General features: G+C 34.9%; 2 protein-coding genes across 3 annotated transcripts; one reads left to right on the plus strand and one right to left on the minus strand.

Annotated features, from left to right (window-relative positions):
* Positions 1–9,443: 9,443 nt before the first annotated feature.
* On the minus strand, positions 9,444–11,142 carry LOC104096656 (probable protein S-acyltransferase 6). Its single transcript, XM_009603061.3, has 5 exons — positions 10,848–11,142; positions 10,571–10,738; positions 10,209–10,469; positions 9,876–10,115; positions 9,444–9,743 (listed from the first exon to the last, which is right to left on the minus strand). Exons 1-5 carry the CDS (start codon positions 11,112–11,114, stop codon positions 9,573–9,575), a joined length of 1,107 nt encoding a protein of 368 aa, XP_009601356.1. The 5' UTR covers positions 11,115–11,142; the 3' UTR covers positions 9,444–9,572.
* A 1,993-nt stretch (positions 11,143–13,135) lies between these two features.
* Positions 13,136–22,061, plus strand: LOC104096654 (protein RRP6-like 3). 2 transcript variants are annotated; one of them, XM_009603059.4, is made up of 12 exons: positions 13,136–13,434; positions 13,509–13,756; positions 13,834–13,932; positions 14,101–14,184; positions 14,314–14,400; positions 15,642–15,762; positions 16,021–16,211; positions 16,288–16,332; positions 17,504–18,015; positions 18,097–18,595; positions 20,025–20,659; positions 21,753–22,061. In XM_009603059.4, exons 1-12 carry the CDS (start codon positions 13,191–13,193, stop codon positions 21,757–21,759), a joined length of 2,772 nt encoding a protein of 923 aa, XP_009601354.1. In that variant the 5' UTR covers positions 13,136–13,190; the 3' UTR covers positions 21,760–22,061. The 2 variants fall into 2 exon arrangements, with proteins under 2 accessions (XP_009601354.1, XP_009601353.1); XM_009603058.4 differs by having other exon boundaries at positions 21,781–22,061.
* Positions 22,062–22,612: the final 551 nt, after the last annotated feature.

A 22,612-nucleotide genomic window follows, 5' to 3' on the forward strand; every position in this document is an offset into this window, starting at 1 on the left:
AGGCCGAGGGCCTGATTGTGAGGATATTTTTGGGATCGGGCTGCACGTCGCAGCAGACCATATTGGCTTTATATATATATATATATATTATTATTATATAGATCAGGGCTGCCCGCCTGCAGCAGGCCTTATTTGCTTATTACGGCACGTGAGTTGTCCGTGCGAATTCTAATATGATATTATAGCACGTGAGTTGTCCGTGCAGCACGTGAGTTGTCCGTGCAGCACGTGAGTTGTCCGTGCAGATTATAGCGCTTGGGCTGTAGGAGCCCCTCCGGAGTTTGTACACACCCCGAGGGAGCGCAGGTACCTATCGAGTGCGAGTGCGAGTGCCGAGTGCTGAGTGACTGGGAGGCATGAGAGATGGTGAGTTATGCCCGAGGGGTTGTTTACGAGTGATTGTGAAGTATGCCCGAGGGGCTGTTTACGAGTGATTGTAAGGTATGCCCGAGGGGCTGTTTACGAGTAATTGTGAGGTAAGCCCGAGGGGCCGTATACGAGTGATTGTGAGGTCTGCCCGAGGGGCTGTTTATGATTTTATCATTTAGTTTCATCGCATTGGCATGCACACATAGCATACAAGCATAGAGATATATTTTCCTCATGGTGTATTGCATCACATCATTCACACATTTTTGACAGATGGGCATAGTGATGCATTTTTTTTTACACGGGTTATCTAGAAGGAAAATGAAACATCTCATTTATTATTGAAAGGATTTTTGAAAAAAATTATTATTTTCAAACTTATTCATATTTTCGGCAATTTTGGTAAACGATTTGGGTTTTCACTGATGTACTTGAAAGGAAGAACTATTATTTTGAAATCATGATTTTGTTGAGCATTTTATCTCTGTGTTACTTCTGATATTATTTGCTTTATATTGTTATGGACTGTTGTGGACTATTAGTTTTGGACTCGACCTTGGTGGAAGCTCGTCACTACTTTCAACTTCAGGCTAGGTTTGTTACTTACTTAGTACATGGGGTCGGTTGTACCGATACTACGCTTCTGCACATTGCTTGCACATATTGGCTATTGTTGTTGATGTGCTCGATTGTTGCCGGATTTGAAGATGTACCTGCGTTCTTGTTGTAGCTGCCCCTTGTTCATGGTAGCCTTAGATTTTATAAAAGCTCTGTTTATGTACTATTCAAACAGACTATGTATTTATTTCATTTCCGTTTTGTAAACTCTATTCTTAGAAACTCATGATTTGTTCTACCAGTTCTTGGGGATTGTATAAGATTAAGACCTTTATTCACTTAAATTGCTTTAATAATTATTTTTGGAATTTGATAGTTGGTAATTGACTTACCTAACGGGTTGGGTTAGGTGCCATCACGACTAGTTGGATTTTGGGTCGTGACAGAAATACACTATAAGATAATTTCTACATTCTCCTCCTATATATCTTGTCTCCATTACTATATTATTCTATTTTGCTCTCATTTTTTAACACGTTATCAGCATGAGGTTCTAACCAACTAAGGTTATCTGCTTCATCCAAATTTTATCTTTTTTCCTAAAAGAGGTAGTCAGTTTCTTTTCCGATTCAGGTATACATTCTTATGTTTATAACGTTTCTATTAGGATCTTCTTTAACCTGCAATTTAATTACCACATGCATAACTTGTTTTGAATATGATTATAATAATTGCATTGGTATGAAAATAATAAGTTTCGGTTAAATTGTTATTTCAATATATAAACTACGAAGAAGTTTAATCCTACACATAAATAAATAAGTATTAAAATTAAATTATAATAATTAGACTAATTAAGCCCACATCCAAATATTCTAACAGAATATACATTTAAAAGGAATTCTTGCAAAATTTTCAAAAGGTTTAAATGTGTCTTCAATAAATTTATTACCTAAGTGTACAAACTAATTTATCATCGCACTGCACATAATTATTTGTTTGATAATTTTACATATAGAATATTAATACACGATTATGTACTGTACTGAATTGATAATAATTCTTGTCATTCTAATTCACTTATTTCTATGATAGTTTTCACTATGTCGAATTTGTCAAAGTTTGAATTTATGGCACTTGACATTTTTGGGAATAACTATTTGCCATGGGTACTTGATGTTGAAATTCACCTTGACGCTAAAGGTCTTGGTGACACTATTAAAGAAGAAAATGAAGCATCAAGTCAGGATAAGGCGAAAGCCATGATTTTCCTTCGCCATCATTTCGATAAAGGGTTAAAAAATGAATATTTAACCTTGAAAGATCCATTTCAATTATGGACTAGTTTGAAGGAACGATATGACCACCTAAAGGCCACGGTACTGCCAAGAGCTCGTCGTGAGTGGATGCACTTACGACTATAAGATTATAAGACCATAAGTGAATATAATTCTGTTGTATATAGAATAATTTCCCAACTAAAATTATGCGGGGAAACTATGGATGATGAGGACATGCTAGAAAAGACTCTTTCCACTTTTCATGCCCCAAATATGATGTTACAGCAGCAATACCGTAAAAAAGGCTTTAAGAAATATTCTGAGTTAATTTCATGCCTTTTGGTGGCTGAACAATATAATGCCCTTTAATAAAAAATCATGAAGCCCGCCCCATTGGATCAGCTCCATTTCCAGAAGCGAATCTGGGAACGATAGATCCAAAGTCTAAAAAAAGATAAAATAATTATTGTGGCCGTAAAAATATACGTGGGCGTAGCAAGGGGAGAAATAATAATCGCCATGGTGGTAGTCGTTATAAACAAGAGAACAATAAGGGTTCTCAGAATAATCCTTCAAAAGGCAAAGGTAATATTTGCCACCGATGTGGTATGAAAAATCATTGGGCACGAATTTGTCGTACACCTGAACATTTTGTCAAACTTTATCAAGCATCTATAAAAGAGAAACAAAATAAAGTTGAGACTCACTTGACTTTTTAAAATGATGTTGAGGTGGGCCCTATGAATAATCATGATAAAGTTGAAGCAAACCTTGCCTATAAAGATGATATTTTTGAAAGCCTTGCAGATATTACTCATTTAGAAGCTGGAGACTTCTTTGAGCATCAGAACTGAATACTTATTATTGGGAAAAATTATAAGAATAAATGTATTTCTTTTTATGAAGTTCATATTTTGAATAAAACTTTTTATGTTGTCAGTATTTAATTTCATAAATATAGTTTCTTTTGTTCTTAAATTTTTCAATATTACTTATGATGTATTTCTTTTTCTTCTTGAAGAATATGAAAACTTCCCAGTCTTCAGTTGTCTGTATGAATAATAAAGAAGAAATATGTCTTCTGGATAGTGCTACGACGCACACCATATTAAAAGATAAGAGATATTTCTTTTATTTAATTATGAAAGCAGCCAATATCATAAAAATATCTGGTAGTACAAAATTAATTGAGGGCTCTGGAAGAGCGACTGTATTACTACCAGGAGGAACTATATTGGCTGTTAATGATGCATTATATTGTAGTAGGTCTCAAAGAAACTTCTTGAATTTCAAAGATATTCGTCAAAATAGCTATCATATTGAGACCACCAATGAAGGAAAGGTTGAATACCTTTATATTATTAAAATAAAAGCGAAAAAGAAGTATGTGCTTGAAAAGCTTCCCGTATTTTTCTCCGGATTATACTACACTAATATTAGTACAGTTGAATCACACGCCATAGTAAACAAGGAGTTTACTAATGATTTTATTATTTGGCATGACCGGTTGGGCCATCCCGGTTATAATATGATGCGCAAAATAATTGAGAATTCACATGGTCATTCATTGAAAAACCAGAAGATCCTTCAAATTAAAGAATTCTCTTGTGCTGCATGTTCTCAAGGAAAATCGATTATTAGATCATCAGTAATTAAAGTTGGAGTTGAATCTCCTGCATTTTTGGAACGTATACAGGGTGATATATGTGGGCCCATACACCCTCCATGTGTACCATTCAGATATTATATGGTTTTGATAGATGCATCTACAAGATGGTCACATGTGTGCTTGTTATCAACCCGCAATTTGGCCTTTGCGAGGTTACTAGCTCAATTTATAAGATTAAGAGCACAGTTTCCAGATTATGCAATTAAGACACTTCGTCTTGATAATACTGGTGAATTTACGTCACAGGCCTTTAATGATTATTGTATATCAACTGAGATAACAATTGAGCATCCAGTTGCTCATGTTCATACTCAAAATGGTCTAGCGGAATCATTGATCGAACTTCTCCAATTAATTGCTAGACCAATGCCTATGAAAATAAAACTTCCCATTTCAGGTTTTTGTGCGAGAAAGAAATGATAAAAATGAAGTCGTTAGATATAAAGCACCACTTGTGGCACAAGGATTTTCGCAAAGACCCGGCATTGATTATATGGAGATATATTCTCCTGTGGTGGATGCAATCACTTTCATGTATCTTATAAATTTGGCATTCCTTGAAAAATTTGATATGCGTCTAATGGATGTTGTCACAGCCTATTTGTATGGCATATTAGATAACGAAATTTATATGAAAATCCCTGAAGGGCTCAAAGTTCCTCAAACTAATAAAAGTTTTCGGTAAACTTGTTCAATAAAGCTTCAAAAATCCTTATATAGATTGAAACAATCAGGGTGAATGTGGTATAATCGCCTGAGTGAGTATTTTTTGAAAGAAGGGTATAAGAATGATCCAATGTATCCTTGTGTATTTATAAGAAGGTCTGGATCTGAATTTGTTATAGTCGATGTGTACATTGATGATCTAAAAATCATTGGAACTCCTGGGGAACTTTCAAAAGCAGTAGACTGTTTGAAGAAAGAGTTTGAAATAAAAGATCTTGGAAAAATAAAATTTTGTCTTGGTCTACAAATTGAGCATATGAAATATAAAATTTTTGTCCATCAATCAACTTATACCGAAAAGATCCTAAAGCATTTTTATATGGATAAAGCACATCCATTGAGTACCTCGATGGTTGTCAGATCACTTGATATAAATAAAAATCCATTTCGACCTCATGAAAATGATGGAGAGCTTCTTGGTGATGAAATTCTATATCTTAGTGCAGTTGGGGCACTAATGTATCTTGCAAATAATACTCGACCAGATATAACTTTTGCAGTAAGTTTATTAGTAAGATTTATTTTCTTTCCAACAACAAGATACTGGAATGGTATTAAGAATATTTTTAGATACCTCCGAGGGACTATTGATATGGGATTATTTGATTCTTATGAATCCGATTCACAGTTAATTGGTTATGCAGATGCAGGTTATTTGTCTCACCCACATAAAAGCCCGATCTCAAACAGACTATCTATTTACTTGTGGGGGTACAACTATTTCATGGTGTTCAACAAAATAAACTTTAGCTGCTACATCTTCCAATCATGCAGAGATAATAGCTATTCATGAAGCTAGTCGAGAATGTGTATGGTTGAGATCAGTGACTCAACATATTCAACAATTGTGTGGTCTTTCTTTAAAAATGAAGATTCCAACGATATTGTATGAAGACAATGCTGCTTGCATAGCTCAACTTAAAGGAGGATATATCAAAGGAGACAGAACAAAGCATATTTCACCAAAGTTTTTTATCACATACGATCTTCAGCAAAATGGTGAAATAGATATTCAACAATTCCGTTCAAGTGACAATCTAGCAGATTTATTCACTAAGGCATTGCCGACATCAACATTTGAGAAGTTGAGACATAAGATTGGAATGCGTCGTCTCCGAGATATCAAATAAAGCTTTCATCAGGGAGAATATAATACGCGTTGTACTCTTTTTCCCTTAACCAAGGTTTTGTTCCAATTGGGTTTTTCTGGTAAGGTTTTTAATGAGGCATCACTCAATACGTATTACAAGATATGTGTACTCTTTTTTCTTCATTAGGCTTTTTCAAATGAACATCCAAGGGGGAGTGTTATGAAATAAAGTAAATGTATATGGATGTTCATTTAATCCATCCATACATATTATTTAATGTACTACTTAGATAGATGTACCTATTAATTCTTAAGATGTATCTGGTGAACTTTAGGTGCTATCTTGTATACTATAAATAGGACATTCTTTGTCCATGGAATTGCACACAAGAAATACACTATAAGATAATTTCTATATTCTCCTCCTATATATCTTGTCTCCATTACTATATTATTCTATTTTGCTCTTATTTTTTAACAATATGCCTCTAATTGTTCAAATCTATTTTAAAGTGAAAAAATAACCTTGTCTACTACTCTTTCCAATCCATAATAAATGACTTTTTTGGCTTTTATTTTGGTTCAAAATAAGTGTCATTTTATATAATCGAGAAATAATTAACTTTATTTTTCCAAAATTTGCCCTTATTTACATATCTCTACGTGTCAAGTTAACAACATATAAATTTTAATTAAGGATAATTTAGTCAAAATACATTTTTGTTCTATTAGTCAATATTTTCTTATGGGGCACAACAAAGGTTAAAAAGTCATTTATTATAAAAAGTAATCAACTCTAAAGACTATTCGAGAGATTTTGAGATTTTACTATTAACATTCTCCTCAAGTTGTTTCTTCTTATATATTACACGTTTCTTATGAAATTCGGGTTCAATATTAATTGCAAATGCAATTTCCTTGGCAGAAATCAAAACAGTTGCAAATCCTTGTCTCTATGTTTGTTAAAAAAAGAAATCAAATTTTTTCACCACATAACTTTTTAATTTTTTTTTTTATATATAGCCTATTATGTGTAAAAAGAAAATAGGGCCTCCAAAAATGTGGGGCCTAAAGCAGTTGTTTTACCTGCTTTATGGGCGGGTCGCCCCTGGGTGCGCAAAGCATCTCGCATTCACACAGGGTTCGGGGAAGGGCCTCACCTCAAAGGGTGTGATGCGGATAGCCTACCCTAATGCAAATATTAGTGGCTGCTTTCACGGCTCGAACCCGTGACCTATATGTCACACAGAGATAACTTTACCATTGCTCTATCCCTTCCGAATATTTTGGAACCAATGGAGTAAATTCAATTAAGACAAACCTTAAATTCATCAATTCATGCTATAAAATATGGAACAATGACTCTCTTTTATGTAATATGAATATAGGATTTAACACTCACTGATAGTACTCCACTTGCTATAAGTAATGGTGCGAAAATTTTGTACCTTATTTGTATATAGAAATTAAACTCGATCATATGTTTAAGTATACCTTCCGCGACACAAGTAATTAATTTGAGTTACAGTGTTTTGAAAAGTATACCTTATATTTTTTTTTTCTTCAAATTTGTTTCACTTTGTAAGGCCATAGAGAACACTAATTAAACAGTACGTATGGAGTATGGGCATTGCAGACAAAAAAGAAAAGCAAAAGAAAAAGGAAAACAATATAAGGAGTTAATTGTAAGATACGTTGCTTCTGCTGGTGATATGTGGCAAATCACTTTATTGAAGTAGAAGCTCTCTCCACAATCTCACATATATAATCTTTCAATTACTACTTACTATTTTGCTTTTGGGCCATGCTGTCAAGTTGCCATTTAAACCACCTAAATTCTTGGCATGGTGTCTGCTTTCTGCATGTGCTCCCATCTGCTATATTGAAAGCGCTATTTCAATATACATTCTACACCTAGCTACAATTAAATTGGAGTAATTCTCTGTATATATATTTTCATCAAAGTATGGTGAAAGAGTTGGTCTATTCCAATATACATTGTACACGTATCATATTTGACTTGGAGTTTCCCATATATCTCGTCAAGGTAAGGAGGATGAGTAAAATGAAAGAATATATATTTATGTAAATTAGTTTTTATATTAATAAACAAATGGTACCAATAACCAATCTATTGGTTGATAAAGTTATCAAGTGTCAACTTGATCGATGAGTCCAGAGCCGGATGTAGCCTTTGTGCCGGGTTCATCTGAACACAATATTCTTGGCGCGGTGCATAAATTTATGTGTAAAAACTCACTAAAACTGCAATAAATAATAGATACGGACCCATAATTTTAAAAATATATAGGTTCAATGATAAAAACCTTAAATATTGAATCCATAAAATTTAAATTCTAGATCCGCCTCTAGATCGATCCGATAACTCATATTTTGGAGTACTTGTATTTTGGAAAGGCAAGAAATGTGTATGAGGTTTTGCTCATCTTCTTATTTTGCTTGTGTAATTCTTGCGCAGATTAATGTGTATGAGGTTTTGCTCATCTTCTTCCAATAAATTATTGTTGAGATTAATGATACATATAGAAAGATTTAAATCTCAAGTAATTTATCATAGAATAAAAATTTGAATCAATTAATGTTCAGCTATAAGCAATTCACTACTTTGGATTATTAATGGAGTAGGTACGATAACAGATCGACTAATAATCATAGGTTTGGTGAATTGTTGCTAGGAAATGAATTAATCAATAAAAAGGAAAAAAAGAAAAAAAAAACTTCAGCTGGTCCAATTATATTAGTCAAGAATCATGTGATAGAAGGTGGTCTAGCTACGACTATGTTATTCGGATGGCTATATGTTTTTAGACTGTACAGCCAAGATTCATGTGATGCAACATGGGTATTTTCTCATCAGAGGAAGGAAAAGCGAGCAAAAAGAAACAATCAGATTAAAATAGAAAAAAATGTTAAGAGCAAAAACACATGAAGGTTTTAGGTGTGACAAATAGATTTATAGCATGTTAGGCCAAGAATCTAAAATAAGTTTATTTCGAGATGTGTTTTTTTTGTTAAGAGTGCTTTTCTCAAAAGTATTTTTTGGTGAGAATCAATTTGTATTTGACTAGTTAATTTGAAAAGCACTTATGAGCATCAATTAATATTTGACCAAGCTGTAAAAAAGTGTTTCTAAGTGTATTTTTCTCAAAAGTGCTTTTTAAAAAGTGCTTCTCGAGAGAATCTTTTTTTTCTGCTTCTTCAAAAGTGCTTCTGCTTCTACTCAAAAATATTTTTTTCTTCTTCTAAAAGTTTGGCAGAACACTTCAACTTTGAAAAAGAAACATTTTAAAAAAAAAAAAAATTGTTTTTGGCCTCGGAGAAGTTTGGCCAAATAGACTATTAGTATGGGAAAATGACATTGTATGGCCGCTCTCAATATATATATATATATATATATATATATATATATATATATATATATATATATATATATATATATATATTATGTACGTTATAAACAAAAAATATACAAATTTTATACATTTTTCGGCTACCAAATATAAATAGTTTTTGGTGCGGGCTAAAAAAAAAAAAAAAAAACCTATTTGTATTAGTAGGACCAAATAAAGAGGGGGAAAATACTCACTAGAAAATATCATAGACTAGAAAATACTCTCACATAAAAATATCAAGTTTAGCAGAAGATAAAGTACGTTTGCTTTTGCAATTATTCCTTGCAATTAGAGTAGTATCATCACATTAAGAATAGTGATAGTGATAGTGATCACCAAATAAAAATGGCCAAACTTAACTTACAATAATAACCAAATAAAATTGTTTACATTCTCAAAACCTTCATTTTGGTGAGTGATAAACTACATTAAGCCTAAACCAGTGATTAACGAAGTCAGAAATCCTATCAAGGTTCTGTGACATGTTCCAAATGATCAAACCTATATATTTCCGAACGAAAATTGACCCTTGACGGCGTCCAAGGTGAAAATAAAACTTCCTTAATATTATTCACAACTCCTTTGTCAAATGGATTTCTAGTGCTTCCGTACAACTGCCTAAAATTCTCATAAGCTGCCTGCCACAATAAACGGAAAAAATACAGTGTATATTAACATGTTGTAGTAGGTAATTTTTGCTTCGTAATCATTTAACTATTCTCCTCGGAACAATTCATTTGAATAGATTGATATATGAAGCTGAAACTAACCTGATTTGTAGCAATCAGATACGCATGGTAACCAGTCAATCCACCAACAAAAACTGCAGCAGCAAAACTGAAACATGCCAATGCCAATGTCTCAGGGCAATCTTTTACCAAACCAATCAATCCCATTCCCATGCCATTGCCTAATTTCTTACGTTGAATCTTTTGGCATGAGAAGGCAAATATGTAGACGAAGTAAACAGTTGCTAGAACCAATAGCAATACGTAAAGTCGATAATTCCTCTGCACAAATCGAAATAAAAAAATTAGTTGTTACTAATTTATCTTCTTCCACAGATAAATAGAATATATTACTTTGTTGATAATTGTACAAACCAGTCCAATGCATTGACCAATCCAAGGGCAATGGTGGTCAAATCTCTCAACGCAATTGTCACAAATAACGCAATGGCAACTCCTAGGCGGGCGATATATGTTACAAATTCGGCAGTATTTTAATTTCAGTGCCACCTCATTAATGATGACTCTTTTGCTTCTAATTCTGCCATTTCTCGTCGACTCAGTGGATAGTGATTCATTGTTTCTCGGAATAATGCCAGGATCAATGACACTAACCATTGTTAAATTGGCAAGAACCTGTTACATATTAATGATAAATATATCATATAATAGTTGAACAAAAAGAACAAAATAAACAACCTAACAGATTGAGTACAAAGTTTAGTTTAGTGACTCACAATTAAGGTCAATAGCACACAGAAACTGACTATGATGCTGGAGTGTTTTGATATATCCTTTGCAACATAAATAGCAAAAACCCAACTTGATAGACTAATAGAGACAATAGTCAAGAGCAAACCTCTTGGATCTGGGCCACATATCAGTAACCCTTTGAGAAAAAATACCTGCACTTGGTACAATCTAAGGCTTATTAATTAGAACATTTAGAATTAAAAACAAGTCCTCCGATCCATATTTGTCAAGTAATATAATCGAACACAAACCGTAGCATACATTGTTTCCTGGCCAAGCGTGATATAACCTGACTCGTTCGGCGCGATCTCCACGATGATTTTGTGTTACGTTCTCTTCATTACGTGTTTTAATTCCCACAACATTTTTCCAAAAGGTGAATAACATTTTCTTAATTTTTGCAAGAAAATCAATCTCAACTTCATCCATCGACAACTTCTGTGATTCCGTTGTTTCAATAACTGCATCCACTTGTGCAACTACACAACTCGTGTCATTTTCTTCAACAGGTTGCTCCAAAGAAGCCATTAATGAAAGTTCATTGGCGGATGTCGAGAATTTGAACGCATAATCAGTAACCAACTTCTACAAAACTGAATTTTTATACTACTCTAATAGATTTGGGCTTGGCCATATTCATTGGGCCAAATTAGTCAGTACAAGGATAGACTGGGCCATTTGTACAGATAGCCACTTAATGCCAATCTTTAAAATATGGTCACAAATTAAAAATTAATGCAACTTTAGCAACAGACAAACTTCAAACTAGTCCACAAGTATGAAGTTCGTACTATTATAGCCAAACTTCAAACCAATGGTCAGAAGTTCGAATTGATGCATCTCAATTTCAGACCAATATTTGCACCAAACTTCAAACCAAAAAGAAGAAGACTAAAGAAGCAGACGTGTGCCAATAATCTTTTTTACTAAGTTTACAACATTTTCCAAATTATGGCTAAATTTGACAAAAGTGACTACCTGGTGTAAAGAGAAGGAGTTTTCAGAAATTACTATTGTTTAGTGGCTATTTAATTCCTATAGCTATCATATACATAATTACTTCATATAACTACTATTCAGTTATTAGTGTATTCATTGTATTCGCGCTGCTGTATTCATGAATACAGCAGCAAAAAACACCTAAACATCAGGGCAATCCAGCTATTCGCGTATGTATTCACATGTATTCGCGCCATGTATTCATGAATATAGCAGCAAAAAGCGTCTAAAATCATGGCAGCTCAGCTGTACACGCATGTATCCACATGTAATCGCGCCATGTATTCATGAATACAATAACAACAATCACCTTAAAATAAGTATGTACAGCTGTCTAATAACGGAAATAATATCAATTAGTGTGATACACTCCTAATATAACTCAACAAAATCAATTCTAACATGTATCATTATCAACCCAATTAATTAGAATGATTTTTCAGTTGTATATGACTTTTGTATTTAGTGTTTTTCAATATTTTTGTTTTAATGTTGCATTCATTATATTCAATGTTTATATTTATAATATTCTCTATTTTATATTCAGTGTATTCAAATATATTTATATTAATAATATTTTAGTTATTCCTAATACATGTTATTAATATTCATTATATTTCATTGGTTGTATTCACTGTATTTCTATTTATATTCAGTATATTTACTGTATTTCACAGTATTTTAAAATTAAATGTATTCATTATTTATATTATATTCTATTGTAATATTTGTATTCAGTGTATTCCAATATTTATATCCTTTATTCATGGATAGTGTATGTATAATATGCATGAATACAGGTGTATTCAACTGTATTAAAAAAATATAGACCTTCAGAATATATAAACACATGCAAGAAAATATATTTATACAAAACTACAATGTGTTTGAGTGAATTTGTATCATTGTATGTGATTGAATAGCAAAGAAGAGAAGAAAGTTCGTTGAAGATGGCGTTTTCCGGCCAAGACTCCTTGTATCGCTTCACTACCTCTTCCATTATAATTTACAACGCTTCCAATTCGACTGCTTATTCCTCTTTTCTTTCTTACTTACCGCGCTAAGAATCCCCCTTTCTCTTCAATCTCTTTGTCGCACCGCTTCCTTTTTTTGATTATAGGTTTACTTTCATGTTTCTGATTTTGAGATTTTTAGGCTTTCTTTCATGATTTGTTTCTCTTTCGTGTATCTATGATTTGGTCTATTTTGCTCGAAGCGAGAGAGAAAGAAAGATAAAATCTGAGAGAGAATCGTGTGTTAATTAAAAGAAGAAAGAGGAAAAACATAAATAGCGTATTTCATGCCTCGATTGTAGTATATATACCATAAATACTTATTTTGTTATAAAATATAAAAGGTAGCTATAAAAAATAATATTTTAAAATAATTTTGATTTATAATAAATATGGTGTATAATAGTAAGTAAAATTTCCTGTAAAGATTCACTATAACTGGGCTTGGACCTAGCATTGGGCTAAATTGAGCCCACGCCAGAGCATTTTCTAAAACGAGGACAAGCCGCCACAACCAGTATAAGACTTGGATTTCAAATTGCACAGCAAAAAGCAATGTGCAAAAGGGAAAGAAGAAGCAGAGAATCATTAAATGGAGAACAAGGAAAGTTTGAAGCTTGCAGTTAAGCTCGCTATAGCTACTTGCATCACAGTAGCCATTTCCATCTTCATAGCAAAGAGCTTCCAGAAAGTTCGAAAACAGAACAGGAAAAAGCAACAAAAGAAACATTCCTGTTATTTAAATGCAGAATCCAAACCTCAATCTTCCTTCAAACGAGTTTTTGCTGATAACTCATATTCTCAATTCAAACACATCAAGCTTGTCAACAGAAATGGTACAAATACAATTTATTTAATTATCTATTTTTTTGAAACCCTAGCTAAAATGATCGGGAAATGTATGTGACAGAGGATTGTACAAATTTTCATCCGTATAAGACGGAGATTACGGAGTTGTTGAAGAGTTCAAATGCTGATTTTTTGGAGCATTTTGGAGGAAATTTTGAAGATTTGACTATGCGCGAATCGTATGTATGGGTAGAGAGTGAGTCACAATTGCGGGAGCTTGCGGAGGTTTTGAGTAAAGAGAGAGTATTTGCTGTTGATACAGAACAGCATAGCTTGAGATCATTTCTAGGCTTCACAGCTCTAATTCAGGTTTTCTAAAATGATTTTATACAGAACACATTTTATACTATTGTAATGTAAATGTAACTTTTTCATGTTATGAGCAGATATCAACTGGAAAGGAAGATTATCTTGTGGATACAATAGCTTTGCATGATGTAATGGGAATTCTTCGGCCCGTATTTGCCAATCCAGGAATTTGCAAGGTGACCTTGTTAATTTGCGTGCCTATTTACGGTTATCTTTCGTATTTATAATTTGATGTATAAAGTGCTAGCTGCTAACTCCACGCTGTGGTTAGAAATATTGTAATATGCTAATTTCATAATTTGCATTCCCAAATGACTCGTCAAAAGTTGTTTCCGCTGTTGTAGGTATTCCATGGTGCTGATAATGATGTTCTTTGGCTTCAAAGGGATTTCCACATATATGTTGTCAATTTATTTGACACTGCAAAGGTAAGGTGTTGTGTTAATGTATATTCTTTTATCTAATGAAGTGAAGATTTTTACTGAAGAAGGGCAAGAATATGCCAAGCATGTTTTTCTTGTTAGTTTTAAGCTACTGTTGTTCTTGTTATATTCCAGGCTTGTGATGTGTTGTCTAAACCACAAAGGTCTTTGGCATATTTGCTGGATGTGTACTGTGGCATTGTCGCAAATAAACTATTTCAGGTATAGAAAGAAGCTTGCTTGGGATACATTCATCTGCTTTCACATACTCTTTCTGTTCCTCCTTAGGTATCTGTTTGCTAACTTTTCTGTTGATAAGTTGTGACGGATGGAATTTACCTTATCAAAACAATGCTGTGATGGATGGAATTTACCTTATCAAATAAATTTTGTGATGGATGGATTTTCTTTTTTTAAGAAAATCTGTATTTTTTTTTTAATTATTGATGTCATTTTTTTGGTGGATTCAGTTTCTGAGGGGAACTTAGTGAAGGTGACAACACCCAATCTTCTATAAAATTGAAACTTATGGGTGCACTGAGAAAAAAATTAGGAATAAGAGGCTATTCCTCAGATGTACGTCGTCATTCTTTGTCCCATCAAAAGTTCTCCTATTTCTTTCCTTCCGCTGGACCTACATGAGTGCTAGTGGGGCAACATCCCAAGCTCTCCGACTTCTCTTCTTTCTTTTGGATTTCCTGCAGGAGAGTGCCTCATTCACCAAGCCCAACATCACCCATTGCATTCAGAACCATCTCAAAATTCCACACAACATGCCATGGCACAAGTAGGAGGAGGTGATCCCCATCTTCGCTTGAACATTTGCACATGAAACAGCAATTTATATAGAAAGTTCACCTTTTCCTCAAATTCTCGGTTGTCAATATAGCTCCCTTTGCTGCCGATCAAGTAAAAATAAAAAGAATAGGATAAAAGGTGATAGATTTTCCTAAAAAAAAGGTGACAGGTTCTCATAGAATTTTGAGAAGGAATATGATAAAAACTATGTGTGGATTCTACATTGTATGTATCTTTTCCATTTTCTTAAATTGGAACTGGATTGATAAAGACTACTATTAAGAGGGTCACTTGAAGTAAGGACTTCCTTAAATAGTGGAACTATTAGATAAAAGCTGCAATTAAGTAAAGCTGTTGAAGTATGATAGTGCTGTTGGTGCTGGCCTTGCTTGCTATCATCTCATACTTAAGACTGTTAGTGAAGCACGATTTGTATTTATAATGCCTATGATCAGATAAGACATTTTGACTAGGCATGTAAGACTCCGGCTATTTCTCTTTGAATACGTGGCACTGTCAGTGAACATGATTTTCAGTGGGTGCATTTGGTGATTTCAGCATGTTAAGCACAGCCAGCTACACCGTAGTGCTGATGCACCTCTCTTATAGTTCAGCTGAAAAGATCTTGATCTAAATTACAGTTCTATTCTTTATTAAAATTTTAGAGAGAAGACTGGAGGCAACGTCCACTACCAGCTGAAATGGTGCAATATGCTCGAACTGATGCACACTATTTGTTGTACATTGCACATCATCTTTCTTCCGAGCTCAAAGAACAAGATACTGGTATGATTCTCAGTCTGTTAAGTGATTTCTGACTTTGTGTATTGGCAGAAAATGTAGAGAACTTCTAGTATTTTATATTTGCAAAGTATTGAATATGTTGAAATGAAATGGCCCAAACAAAGCAAAATGGATAGTGATATTTCATATATTGGATTGAGGTGTAGTTGTTCTTGTTGTTACTGCATTTTTTCCAAAGGTAATCCTTTAACTAATAGGCCCATCTGAAGTATCAATATCCTGAAAATATTTGTGTAACAGAAAATTCATCACATCTCAAAGACGACAAGTTTAGCTCTGTGCTTGAGGCCAACCGGCGTTCCAATGCAATCTGCTTACAACTTTTCTCAAAAGAGACTGATACTTACCCAGGAGAGTCTGTTGCATCATCTATAATCTCTCGTTATCAGAGTGATCAAGGAAGTTCTATGTCAAGTTCTGATGAGATGAAGGTACTATGCTCTGTATGCCCTTTTTCTTTATACAGCTTTGATTTCTGAGTGCTGATTACTTCTTTTTTGACGTTAGTTCCATGACCTCGTGAGGCGATTGTGCGCTTGGAGAGATATAATGGTAAGTGGAATTTGGATCAGAATGTCATTTCTTAATCATCATAATGTCATGTGACAGTATCTTTTTCGAATGAAGAAAAAATTCAAATTTTTGTGTATCTGTGGACATTTTCCGGTCCACCACTGGTGGATAGATCTTGAGCTAACTGGGAAAAAATGGACCAGATCAGAAAAATGGGATTCGAATCTGATAGTTTCTTTTTTGGGTGCACTTTTCCCCAAGAAGTGGTCTGGCACCAGAAGGAAAAGTCTGTGACTGCTTGGTGATAGTTGAGAGGGTTTTAGATTTTGAAGATTACTCCAGTTGGCTAGTAATGTGAGAAAAAGGAGAGTATGTTGGGTGGAATATTTTTTCGTTTTGATGACACTAAGGTCTCATGTTGGAGGAGAAATATAAGTAATGATATTACTCCAATTGGCTAGTAATGTGAGAAAAAGGGGAGTATGTTGGGTGAAATATTTTCGTTTTTGATGACACTAAGGTCTCATGTTGGAGGAGAAATATAAGTAATGATTTTCCAGCTGTTTATTGTGTTCTTTGTTCTTATACAGTGGCTTTCTAAAAAAAGATTCGGTCCCTCACCACATGGTGAAGAATGAGGGGCTCATACCATGTTAGCTACCCCCAACACCCATACAGTAGCTTCATTTTCTCAACATTCAAAGATAACAAGGAAGTACAATCTAAATAGCTCCTAACATTGAAGGATTACCATATCTGCATTTTGAATGCTTTCTCGGTTCAAATGATTAGAAGCTATTCTCAGAATTGAACACTATACTCCAATCTTTCTTACAATATCCCAATCAAAATTACCAACACCTTATTATCTGTTTGATCTTATGAATTTCAATACTTCTACAAGCGGGTTACCTGGATTAACACTCCTTTGGACTTTGGTGGAAACCCCTCGATCCATGAAGCTAAAATCGCCGCTGGAGACAATTTATAGCATAAATCATATAAGCAACCTGAATGATATCCCAATTCAAGCAGTCCTTGTCTTTTTTATTATATAGAGATTAACATCTTGAGTTGTTCCAGATTCCCATCTACATTTGCTGCTCTTTAACATTTATAGGGTGCACTTGTTTCTTGAATTCCAGTTTCAGATTTTTAATTTCCTGATTACATTCTTTGAGCTCACTTAATTTAATTTACATCCTTCTAGGCTCGCGTACATGATGAAAGCTTGAGATATGTTTTATCTGAGCATGCCATTGTTACGCTTGCAGCTAAAGTTCCTATATCAGAAATGGGCATATGCAACGCTATATCTGAAGCCGATCAGAATCCAGACTCGCCGAGTATTAGTAGTTTATTTCAATCTCCTTCACCTGTAGTTTGCAGTCACTTGGACGACCTCAAGTACTTGTTTTTAGATGAAACAGGAAAGGATGACGGCGATTATAAGTTAATTCTTCAAAAATGCCTGGGATCTGATGGGAGTTGCCCTCTTTCTGTATACAACTATGCTCTACTATCCAAAACTAGCTTGAAGATGCCAGTTAAATCAGCTTTCAAACAAAATGGACTGAAAAATTCCAAGCAATTTGCTAAGAAGGCTTCTCGGCAGTTGTTTGTCCAAAAATTTTCGTGCAAAGCCCCTGTTTACCATAATTGTAGGATTTACGCAAATGATGGACGATTATTATGTTATTGTGATCGTAGAAAACTTGAATGGTTAGTGAAATATCTTTTTCTAGTCTTCTTCTTCAGTGGTTACAACTTAAGGTAACATGGGACTCGGAAATTTGATTGCAGGTATGTCAACCGAAATTTGGCAAAACTTATTGAAGAGGACCCTCCTGCTATAATGCTTCTTTTTGAGCCTAAAGGTCGCCCTGAAGATGAGGGTAATGACTTTTACATTCAAAGTAAGAGAAATATTTGTGTTGGCTGTGGTGAAGGAAATCACTATTTACGTTATAGAATCATACCTTCATGTTATAGAATGCACTTCCCTGAGCATTTAAAGAGCCATCGGTCTCATGACATCGTCCTTCTTTGTGTGGACTGCCATGAAATTGCTCATGCTGCTGCTGAGAAGTATAAGAGGAAGATAGCTACAGAATTTGGAATACCACTTTTTGTTCGTCGAGTAGTTGATTCTAATCAAAATCAGAATACATCAGAGTCGTCTGTGCCAAAGTTAAATGCAGAGGAGGAAGGAGTATCTCCTTTGCAGTTGCGTACAGCAGCCATGGCGTTGCTACGTCATGGATCAAGAATGCCAGCTAATCGCCGAGAAGAGTTAATAATGGTACGGAAGTTCGCATGTTTAACACATACATGTACCTTTAGCTAATATAAATGAAGATATCTTCAAAAATGTATTGCTTAATTTGCTAAAAAATGGTGTCGTTTTGTACTGCTTCGAACCATAAATATTCTCCTTTTTTTCTGGCAGTGTTCTCATTAGTTATGACTTAGCATCTGGTGGATAACTGAATTTAGCACCTAAAATGGAACGTATCTGTGAGAAGACACTAGATGTATTTGATAACATAAAGCAGGTCACTTAGTTTCTTGTGCCAACTATACTGATTTTCAATTTTTTAGCAGAGAGTTTGACTTAACACCAAGAGGAAAAATTGCCGCTTTGTCTTAGTGTTCATATTTTTCTTTATTTACTGTTTCTGTTGGCACTTTTACGGTGGAAGCTTTAACTCTTTCGTTGGAATTTGCATCCTTGATTCTGCTATAACTGGGTTAGATTTGAATGAATTGCTTTAGATGCACTTGCTGAATTTTGCACCATGCTATCACTTCCATATTAATCTGATGTTTCAACAACAACAACAACATACCCAGTATATTCTCACATGTGAGGTGTGGGAAGGGTAGTGTGTACCCCTACCTAGTGAAGGTAGAGAGGCTGTTTGCAATAGACCCTCGGCTTAGAAAGGTAGGGGGGAAGAGAAGAGGAAGAAGTAGAAGAAATAAAGAGAGGGGAGAAGGGGGGGGGGGGGGATAAGTATTACCAAAATAGTAACCACGGGAGAATACGATAACTAAAACAAACTAAACAACATGATGTAATATAAATCTGAGAAATAGGAAAGTACATGCGTGCTACTAGTACTACCGGTAAGAAAGGGAGAAATTCTCAACTACCTAATACCCTTCTACCCTATTCCTCGACCTACACACCCTCTTATCAAGGGTCATGTCCTCAGTGAGCTGAAGTCGCGCCATGTCCTGCCTGATCACCTCTCCCCAGTACTTCTTAGGAGTGCCTCGACCTTTTCTCAAATCCGCCATGGTCAACCTCTCACACCTCCTAACAAGAGCGTCAATGCTTCTCCTCTTGACATGCCCGAACCATCTCAGCCTCGACTCCCACATCTTGTCCTCCACGGAGACCACTCCCACTTTATCCCGAATAACTTCATTCCTAATCTTATCCCTCCAGGTACACTCACACATCCATTTCAACATCCTCATTTCTGCTACTCTCATATTTAGCACATGGTCTTGACTGGCCAACACTCCGCCCCATACAACAGGGTAGGTTGAACCACCACTCTGAAAAATTTACCCTTAATCTTTGATGTTGCAAGTTGTCTTAATCATCAGCTTTCTGACATTTATGTACCCTCCATTAATTTAAGTAATCCTTTCAGTTTTTCACTGAGTTACATGGTTCAAATTGTTTATAATTGAATAACGTTTCACTGTCTTTGTTGTAGATTATCAGGAATTATTATGGTGGACGGGAAATTTCTGGCAAAGATCTGGAAAGAGCTTTGTTAATTGGTATGAGTCCTAATGAGAGAAGGCGATTTGAGAAAAAGAGAAAGCTAGCTTGCAAAGATTCTAGTAGAAGTACCACACCAGATGATAAGCTAGATAATAAGCAAGCAAATGGAACATCTCTGCCTGAGGAAATCTCAGAAAACTCAAGCAACGGTGAAGAAACTATGAACATTTTGACAGTAGAGGAAAATAATGTTAGTAATCACTCTTCATATCCGAATTTTGGGGTCAATGGTGAGTTCTCTGTTCAGAACAATGATGTCCCACACGGAAGAGAATCCCTAGTGAAACATGATGATATTCTTCCGGATTCCGATGTTGATGAAAGCTGCAATGTATCTAATGGAGCAGTTAATTCCGTTGATAATATGAATGCTAGTGTATCATCCAAACGAGACTCAAAGCTCTCACTATTAGGGCATGGACCACATGGGAAGCAAGTTGTTAATCATCTACTCAAGGAACATGGGGAGGAGGGAATTAGTCAATTTTGTCAGAGATGGAGACAAGTTTTTGTTGAAGCTGTTCATCCACGCTTCTTACCTGCTGGCTGGGATGTAATGCACAGGTGAGTAATTCATTTAAAAGCATTTCGATAATGCAATGTTGGGCCAGATGCTATTGTCATAATTCTGATCGTATAGGATCTTGTTTGACCTTTCATTCTACTCCCTCCGGTCCATAATAAGTGACATTTTGGCCTTTGGCACACCCCTTAAGAAAATACTATATCCTAGAAAAAATAAGTATTTTGACTAAATTACCCTTAATTTTAATTTATATATTGTTAACTTGACATATTGGGATATGTAAGCAAGGGCAAATTGGAAAAACTAAAGTTAATTTATTTTATATTAAAAGGATACTTATTTTGAACCAAAATAAAAAGGTAAAAAGGTCACTTACTATGGACCGGAGGGAGTAATACCTAAGCATTTTAGCTTTGAGATACCCCAACAAGATGAGAGGTTAAATTTTGACTAGTTAGTTTGGGAAGTTTTGCTTCAATTGAAGAGTTCAACCAAAAATTTCTTTGTTTTTAAAACTGTTTTTCAGCCAAACACTGAGAAATAAAAGTATTTTCATTTTTATTTTTGGGTGCAAAAATAAGAAACTTTGAAGAACTACTCAAGAGTAGTTTTTAGTTGTCTTGGTGTTTGGTTGAGAATTGTTTTTGCCAACCAAAAAAAAAAAAGAATTGAAAACATTTTTCTGAGTATGAATGTTATGCCAGTAGAGCGTTATTATGACACTTTGAGATACATTAAAAGAACACCTAACGGCAAAAAATTCAGTCCCCGCAATATGCGCCATCATTTATATGCATCAGCAGACAAAGCTGGTGAATATCGTCATTTTGGGGAAGATTAAATATCTGGCCTAAGAATGAAGTATTATCTCTCTTCTTCTTTTCGATGAGTAGCTCCATTCTCTTTATCTATTTTTTCTCCCGTTCCTTATAATGGAAGGCAAGGCACCAATGTTGTGTGATATGTCTTTGTCTGCTGCATCTTAAATCAGCATTCTTGGTTGGAGTTTATATCACAGATTATACAAATATACTACTTTAGTTTGTCGGAGTAATTTGGGTTTAGTCGTTGATTTTGGATAAACGAGAAGTGAAATCTCTTTAGTGACAGCTACTTTTTCTTTGTTAAAAGGCACTGATGTGGCACATATTTTTGCCAGTGGTAGAAGAGACTTTGGGGAGTTCAGCGTTTACAATCCTGGGAAAAGAACTCCAACATCTACTCCTGAGCAGTAGTGATTAAGATATAATGCAAGCAAACAGGCACTGCAACTTTCTCTGGCGATTTCTCCATTTCTTCTTTTGGTGGTGAAGGAGAGGGGTTATCATATCATGCTGTCTTATTGGAATTTAGAGCTTGAAGCTCATAATAGATTTATACTACATAGCCTTCTTTTCGTCGTTACCGATACTAATAAAAGTTCATTCGGTGTTTTAGTAATTTTGTTTTTGAGTTTTTCTATTCCCATGTTACCCATTTATTTTCACTATGATTTATTTGTTATATATAGTTCCTTAAAAGCCTAAGTTGCTTATATTTGGTATATTCTTGGGGAAAAAAAAGAATAACGTACCAGTTAGGAAACATGAAATTGAAGAGGAAAAGAAATAAAATGCGTAATTTGAATGTTGGAGTCACCTGATTTGTGTTAACGGGGCTTTGAGTGCTGCCGCTACTCAAAGGTAAGTTTTATAGAGCGGTGGTTAGACCGACCATGTTGTATGGGGCTGAACGTTGGCCAGTTAAGAACTCACATATCCAGAAGATGAAAGTAGCTAAAATGAGGATATTGAGGTGGATATGCGGGCACACTAAGATGGATAGGATTAGGAATGAGGATATTCGGGAGAAGGTGGGTGTGGCCCCATGGAGGACAAGATGCGGGAAGCGAGGCTCAGATGGTTTAGCCCAGATGCTCTGATAAGGAGGTGTGAGCGGCTGGCTTTGGTAGATACGAGGAGAGGTAGAGGTCGGCCTAAGAAGTATTGGGG

This window comes from Nicotiana tomentosiformis, chromosome 7 (genome assembly GCF_000390325.3).
Source record: "Nicotiana tomentosiformis chromosome 7, ASM39032v3, whole genome shotgun sequence".
Classification (NCBI taxonomy): Eukaryota; Viridiplantae; Streptophyta; class Magnoliopsida; order Solanales; family Solanaceae; genus Nicotiana; species Nicotiana tomentosiformis.